At 37.2% G+C, this 8,528-nt stretch overlaps 1 protein-coding gene across 1 annotated transcript; it reads left to right on the top strand.

The window, feature by feature from the left end:
* Nucleotides 1–4,400: 4,400 nt before the first annotated feature.
* LOC307131332 (extracellular calcium-sensing receptor-like) lies at nt 4,401–7,971 on the top strand (the record flags this gene model as incomplete). Its single annotated transcript, XM_079824921.1, has 6 exons — nt 4,401–4,621; nt 4,952–5,243; nt 5,492–6,304; nt 6,490–6,717; nt 6,864–6,987; nt 7,058–7,971. The coding sequence occupies 6 exons, from the start codon at nt 4,401–4,403 to the stop codon at nt 7,969–7,971; spliced, it is 2,592 nt and encodes an 863-aa protein (XP_079681047.1).
* Nucleotides 7,972–8,528: the final 557 nt, after the last annotated feature.

The following is an 8,528-nucleotide window of genomic DNA, read 5'->3' as shown; positions in this document are numbered from 1 at the left end:
GTTCAAAGGAGTCATTAGGTGGCAAATCGGACATTAGCAGACGCGTTGTGTGTGAATCCCGTCTTTAGAACATCGCAAAAGATTTGTCAACACACAGAAAACACTTCATAACCGGATAGGATTTGTTTCCTGTTTATTTAAAGTATGCTTTATGCAGCTGGTCAGAGAATCAGTCAATGTTTTTTGAGTGCATTTCACACCCAGCGGTAATTAAAGGAAAACACATTGTCTGATAGCGCCACGTGCAACATGGATTCGGCCTTCCGACCTTTTGATTTTGATTAACGTAAAATGTGAAACATTAGAAAGCTAAGAATGCTTATTTTGAAGACAGAGAGAGTGCGAGCGAGGGATGAGCTCACTGGTCGTTCTCTCTGTCACTCAGTTAACTCAAGCGCAGCAGTCATCTACTACATCAATCATAAATCACAATAACTCAACAAATAAGGCTTTGGCGGGACAAAAATTTGTTTTGGCGGCCGGCAAAAAATTTTCAATGTAGGAAAAACCCTGATATTGTTTCAAAGCAACTTCACAGAAAACGCATGCGTCTACATTACAGAAAAAAAACAGAGAATATTAAAATAATGACAACATTTTTAAGATTACCTTTTACACATTCAGGGTCAACATCTGTAAAAGTTCTTCAGGATCATGGATCCAAAACTTCTGGATCATGAGGGGGGAAGAAACATGCACACACACAAATGAATATTAATTTGTTTGATAAAACATTAATATTAATTATCAACTTACGGACAAGGACTTGAAAAACATACTCACCAGGCCCATACAAAAACTTCACAGTAGATCCAAAATCCTGGTTTGCCTATAATTCTTCAGAGTCCAAGTATGGTGTTTTCCTGTCCTCTCTGTTGAACAAGTGTACATGACAGCGTTCTCAGATTACTCATTCCAAAACTCTGTTACATTTTATGACAAGCTTGATCTTGAAACTAGCTGACAGTAGGGATGGGCATTATGACCATATAATTATACATACATGAGAAATTTTATTTTACAATAACGATATCACAATATATGTATTTTGATGGATATTTTATTAAAATGCTACAGAATAATACTGCTTTAAAAGTCTTCACTGTATGATATTCAATTAATTAATATCACTTGATTCTTAAAGAAGCAGAAGGTCTTCTCTATTCTTTTGTTTTATTAAAATTATGACAAAGCTGCAGCCCCTTTAAGAACGGATGCACAGAATGACACGCATCCGGGTTTCCCCACATTAACTTGAACTGTTTGACTTACTTAAGACATAACTGACTGTTTAAATCAAGTGAATACCTCACATGACATGGCTTACTGAGATAATTGTGTGCATTTTACAGAAAGATAATTGATTTCGGGATCGCCTGCTGTCTGAGAGAGGCTTATTTTAACACATGCATGTCCCGTTCATTATTCTACATTCATGCATGTTTCCTTGTCAAAATGTCAAAAAGTTTTAGTACAGTCAGTGCTGCGTTATATACGCTATATTCCCATTCCGCGATATAAAAAGGTAATGTTAACGTTTACAGCAAAATCGCTAACAATAGTCAGTATCATCAGATCGCCATAACACCCAGCCCTATCTTAACAATATTACAACACAACAAAACACAGAAACAGAATATGTAAGTTAATCACGATTAGCATATGACTTTAATGCACTAACGTTATATCTTGATGAGCAGTAGAAACAATATAAAGTGATTTACGTTACCTTCTGCCGTCTGCTGTCCGCCATTGGAAACTTAGTCTGTTCGTATTCATGTTTTTTCGTTCTCAGTCGACATCCCACCATCAAAATTCGTCCAAAATAAGATTTTAACAGGTTTAAATGGTCCATGCAATGCCATTAATAGACCGACGTGAAGATTAGAAGCCGCGATCGCGTCGCGTCCCCGCGAGCCACGATCAACTCCAACGGCAACGGGTGTATAATTCAAACTGAAGGCGCGCACTGTCATTGGCCAGATTTCTGGATGACGTTCAGATTGACCAATCACGCTCAAAAGAACACGGAAAGACAGCAAGTAGCCTTGCAAATATAGAAAAAACTTGTTTTAAACAACAGTTAGAAAATGTGTATATTTATTTTTATTTGCTGTTATATTTAATTAATTGGTCAAATGGTGTTTTGTGGTGTGGGCAGAAGTTTCAACCTGGAGAGCAGTGCAGATTTGTACTCTTTAAAAACAATTATTGTTTGATATTTAGTTTGCTATGTATTTTGTTATATTTGTATCCAGAATTGAATGTAAAAATACACCTTCACTGTAAAACAGAAAATTAAATTAAAATATCTTAATTTAAATAAGGAAAAATCTGTAAACTAATAGTGTTTTCTCTAAAACGTTTAATGTAAATTTCTGTGAAGTTTTTTAACTTTATTTGACTTAAGATATTTGACTTTAATTTTACGGTTTTTGTTTTGCAGCTGTAGCTGCTGTTTTTTTAGGTTTTTATTTTTACAGTGTAAATATAAAACTAATAAGATTTACTTCAAAATGACTGAATGAATAATGTTAAATTGTTAGTATGGACATAAACATAAACCTTTAATATAATGAGCTAAATATTGTATTACAGTTGTTAATTTACAGATATTGTTTGTAATTTTGCATGAATTTGTTATTTATGAAAACAGAAAAATAATACAGTGATGTTCCTGTATAAAAAAATGAGAATTACTGTAGTTTGTCATTAATGATATAATCCTTAAAATAACAGTCAAGTTGTTTATTTAGATATTGTTTGTAATTTTACATCGTTTTAAACATAATTCAAAATTACAAGAAAATACTGTAAATAAACTGAAGTTTTTTTCTGTAAAATTAGGATTATTTTTATTGGTTGCCTTATTTTTATTGGTAACCTTATTGGTTGCACCTACATCTATTGTGAGTGGTGGATTTCAAACCTCAAAACGCCCCTCTTTTGCAGTGTGTTAAAGGTAAGAATCTTGGAGTGACACTTTTTGTTAACAGTTGCAGAGCTGAAAGATCTGCTTGTGTTTCTGTGTTTCTTGAGCAAGTGAATCCCTGCTCTTTTTTATTCCATATTTTTATTTTGAGCATATCAGTTTTTGGTGTTTTTAAAACAAACTTTTTCATTTTCCACATTTCATCTCCTCTTTATTTAATTCTATTATTGCCTACAATTTGTAAAACTTTGCAAAAATTGTTTGGGGATGGTCTAAAATGTTTGGTTAATTATCCTTTGTTAATTCCATTACATTTCTTTGTTTATTTCATTACATATTCAGATTTTTTTTGTGAACGTATATGTTCAGACAGGGTTTTTATTTTGTACTGTTTTTATAAAAAATATTTGATTAAGAGACTCTTTTCATGCAGTGGTTTTAAGGCCCTGACACACCATTCTGATGGTTTGGCCCAGACCCAGACAACGTGAACCAACCCCACAGTCGGCTTTAGTCATTGCTAGTTCAGTTTAGTGTTTCAGGGCCTTAAGAATTCTTTTTTCTGTACAAAAAGCTTGTTTGCTGTAGCCTACAGTAGACCAGAGATAATTCTCAATCCTGAAGTGCTCCCCTGCCCCCCCTCTCTCTGAGAACAGCCAGCACAAGTGTCAGTCATTAACATATGAAAGGTCTTCTTCACACCTAACAGTCTTCAGTCCTAGCACACCCAGCAGTGTTTCAGCTGTATATGTCCGTGAAATTTCACGGATTCCTGTATACGTCCGCATACGTGAGGTTTCCGGGTTTTTCTGGAAATATACTGTTCCGTGTTACTCTGATCCGCTTTTTCCCACATACATCCGGTAAACATCAAATTACACAGGAGTATACCATGCCCGGATAGTGCCGGATGTCAGTGTTTTCATGCAGTGTGATGATCGGCATCATGGTACCAACAAAGCTGGATTGGATTTGTTTGGTTTTGTCAACTCAAAACTAATCCTGTAACCCTGAGTTTATTCAGCTACCATCATGGTACAGGCACCAGGTGTAAAAACTAGTAAACACCATGCAATATACATATGGTAATCAAATAATTTAATATAAAACAAACTTCATATGTACAGTGTACCATGGTACCATCACTGATTTTTTTTTATCTAGGGCGGGTTTTAATTTTTATTGCACAGCAAAAGTCAAATGCATCACAGATATAACTGACCCTTTAGTTACAATATCAAACTAGTTGTTTCTCAGCACAGTCTCTTTAAACTAGTCTAAAAATCTGAAATCTGAAAAGCAAGTCACTGCGCACATATATAATATCTATTATTTCATCAGTACTTTTCCCAGCATAAAGGGATGGGAAGGTGACGTCCTGATTGATGGCCAATTGGCACCGCCTGCTCTTTTAAAGTAACAATACATACAAGCTGAGAGGGTAAGTGGCTCAGAAAGAGAGAGAGAGATGTGGATCACACTGTATATTTATATATACTTGCTCTTTGACTGTATCGCTGCAGCTTCAGTGCTCAGATCAGATACCTGTCAGCTCCAGGGACACTTCAAGTTGAACGGCATGTACCAGGATGGAGATTTTATACTTGGAGGACTATTTGAGGTTCACTTTTTCACAGTGTTCCCAGAGCTGAGCTTTAGAACAGAGCCAGAACCACCATACTGTGAAGTGTGAGTCAGACTGACTGCATAACTATAAAATAAGAAACATTTTACAATAATTACAAAAACAACAACAACAAGGATAAGAATAAATATGAATGCTATGTTCTCCTTGCCCTGTTTTACAGCAGTTCATTTGCTGATGTGTAAAAATGATGTGTTGACAGCAGTAATGCTATCTTGACAAAAAACTGTATTAAAACAACTGTATATTTAACCGTGCACAATAGGAGAGATCCATTAGTATGAACTCTGATGTATTTGCAGTGTATTAATGCATTTATTAGTTTGTAATTTTAATCTCATTAAATGTCAAAATTGATCTTGATTTTTTCTTAGATTTAATATGGAAAGCTTCCAACATGCACAGACCATGGCTTTTGCAATAAATGAGATCAATAAGAATCCCAATCTATTGCCTAATATAACACTTGGTTACCATCTTTATGACAACTGTGTGATGCTAGGAATGGCATTCCGGGCAGCCATATCCCTGGCTAGTGGGACAGAAGAGTCCTTCTCCAATCTCAACTGTACTGGCCCTCCGCCGGTGATTGGAGTGGTGGGGGATCCTAGTTCAACTCCATCCATTGCCATTTCCAGTGTTCTGGGGCTGTTTCGAGTACCTATAGTAAGATGGGATGAAAAAAGTAAAAATACACCATATTCATATTTTTGCACACGCTCACACACATACATGTGTGTGTGTGTGTGTTTCCTGTCTCATCTGCTTGTGTTACCAAAATTACAAAGGCACTGACCATTTTTTGATCTCACCTCTCATACACACCTCACATAAAAACTGATTGATTTTTTGATTTGTTGATCGTCATTATTTTGTTTAACACATTGTCCTCCCTCTCCATCTCCGCTAATTAGGTTAGTCACTACGCCACCTGCTCCTGTTTGAGTGACAGAAAAAAGTACCCATCATTCTTCAGAACAATCCCTAGTGATGCCTTCCAGGTGCGGGCAATGGTTCAGATCTTGAGGCATTTTGGATGGACATGGGTTGGTCTCCTCTACAGTGATGATGACTATGGTATCTATGCTGCTCAGTCTTTCCAGCAGGAAATGCAGCTGTCTGGATATTGTGTTGCTTTTTCTGAAATTCTACCCTTTGATAACAACCCCAGGGATATTCAGCGTGTACTGGGAGTGATCCAGGCCTCTACAGCTAGAGTGGTGGTTGTTATTTCCCCTTCATCCTTAGTGATACCTTTGATGGATGAGGTGATGTTGCAGAACATGACAGGCAGGCAGTGGATTGCAAGTGAATCTTGGGCCACTTCACCTGTGTTTCACACACCACGTTTCCTGCCCTTCCTTGGGGGCACACTGGGCATTGCCATCAGACGTGGGGAGATTAAGGGGCTTTATGACTTTCTGTTATGTCTTCGTCCCAACAATGATCCAAGAAAAAATATGTTGAGGATCTTCTGGGAGGACATGTTTGGTTGCAGTTTTGAAATAGATGGAGATCAAGTGAAAACAGTGTGTACAGGACATGAGGATCTGAGCATTACAGACACACCATACACTGATGTTTCAGAGTTGAGAGCAGCTTATAATGTGTATAAGGCAGTTTATGCTCTAGCACATGCACTTCATGACCTGATTCAGTGTGAGGAGGGGAGAGGTCCATTCAGTGGGAACAGTTGTGCTGACATAACAAACTTGAAACCCTGGCAGGTAAGACTCAAATATATAGTGCATATTTACATAGAAGGACTATCAAGTCAAGTCACCATAGTTTATAGCGCCTTGAACAATACAGATTTTTTGAAAGCAGCTCTACAGTGATTTACAGCTTTGCAACAAGACACAAAAATAAAAAGTGCATCATATAACCCCTGTCCTGTCTACAAACTATACAGCTGGTTCACTACCTACAGAAAGTGAACTTCACCACAGGCTTTGGGGATCATGTGTCATTTGATGAGAATGGAGATGCTTTGGCCATCTATGATGTGATGAACTGGCAGCCGAGGTCAGACGGATCAATAAGTATCTACACAGTCGGTGTAGTAAATGAAGGGCCCGAAACAGGGATGGTGCTCACACTGGAGGAGGATGCAATATACTGGAACTTTGAGACCAAAAAAGTAATCAACATTGCATGCTAATTTGATCCTTTTTGCAGATATAGTATACATTATAGTCAAAGCTATTTAACAAATGAGAATATATTAATGGAAAGGGAAAGCTTGCCATTATGTAAAAGATATATAACTGATGATGTCTCTTTCAGCCCCCACGGTCTGTGTGCAGTGAAAGCTGCCCACCAGGAACCAGATGTGCCACGCGAAAGGGCCTTCCTGCCTGCTGCTTTGACTGCCTGCCATGCGGAGATGGAGAGATTTCTAATACAACAGGTGAGCAGATTATTGTTGGCAAAATAATAAATTCTTAAATTCTCACCTTCTCTCGTATTCTCACTTATAGATGCTTTTGAGTGCATTGTGTGCCAAGATGAGTTCTGGTCCAATACAGATAAGAATCAGTGTGTCCCCAAAGAAGTTGAGTTTCTGTCTTACGAGGAACCTCTGGGCCTCTCTCTGACCACTGCTTCCCTGCTTGGCACCTCCTTCTGTGCTCTAGTGATGGTCATCTTTACTCATCATCGTAACACTCCCATAGTACGTGCCAACAATTCAGAGCTCAGCTTCTTGCTGCTGTTGTCACTCAAACTGTGTTTTCTATGTGTGCTGCTGTTCATTGGCCAGCCGCAGTTGTGGACATGTCAATTAAGGCATGCTGTCTTTGGCATTAGCTTTGTCCTGTGCATTTCCAGCATCCTGGTCAAGACTATGGTGGTAATAGCTGTGTTTAAGTCATCTCGGCCAGAAGGAAAAGGCGCAATGAAATGGTTTGGAGCAGTTCAACAACGATGCACAGTTTTGATCCTAACAGCCATCCAGGTTGTGATATGTGCAGTCTGGCTATCAACTGCCTCTCCAACACCCCATAAAAACAACCAGTATATACGCTCTATAATAGTTTATGAATGTGCTATTGGCTCAGTGGCTGGTTTTTCTATGCTGCTGGGATATATTGGTCTGTTGGCAGCAGTAAGCTTCCTTTTAGCCTTCCTGGCGAGAAATCTTCCAGATAATTTTAATGAAGCAAAATTCATCACTTTCAGTATGTTGATCTTCTGTGCTGTGTGGATTGCGTTTGTTCCAGCATATGTGAGCTCACCAGGGAAATATGCAGTGGCTGTGGAGATTTTTGCCATTTTAGCTTCTAGTTTTGGATTACTGGTGGCCATATTTGCCCCAAAGTGCTATATTATACTTTTACATCCAGAGAGAAACACTAAAAAAGCCATCATGGGAAGAGAAACACAAAATAAATAGTTTTATTTATTTTTTTATGTAAAATTATGATCTCCTATATGATCTCCTATTTGATTGTTTTTGGTAAATTATTTACTCAACACATTTTACTGCCATATACCATTAAAACTTCTCTCTGCTGCTCTCTGATGTGAGTAATTTCACACAGTCCTGCTCACTTAAAGTGGCACTAATTTATATGCTTCACAATTAATATATACAATATAGCAAAATTTCCATTGGTGGAACTTTATCATCAACCTGAATTGTCATATCGCCCAGCCTTAAAACTGCTTAATTTTAAAAGATTAAGGCCATAACAATACATCTTTCTGTAAATCTGCTATGACACAATATTTAATGTGAAAAGCGCTATACAAATAAATTTGACTATATTACTATTAATATTTACTATGTTATATTTTTGCCTCTGTAAACCAATAAGCAATGTACATTTACATCCTTTACATGTTATTCCTTGTGAAACTAACAAGTTTGCATGTTAAAGTGAGTCCATTAAAATGTATTTATTAATAATTTATATTATTTATTTGTAAAATCTACATATTCAAATATAT

The sequence above is a fragment of the Gobio gobio genome, assembly GCF_949357685.1.
Source record: "Gobio gobio genome assembly, chromosome: 9".
NCBI classification, from domain to species: Eukaryota; Metazoa; Chordata; class Actinopteri; order Cypriniformes; family Gobionidae; genus Gobio; species Gobio gobio.
The sequence above is the reverse complement of the archived record's forward strand: the minus strand, read 5'-3'. Positions and strand labels throughout refer to the sequence as shown.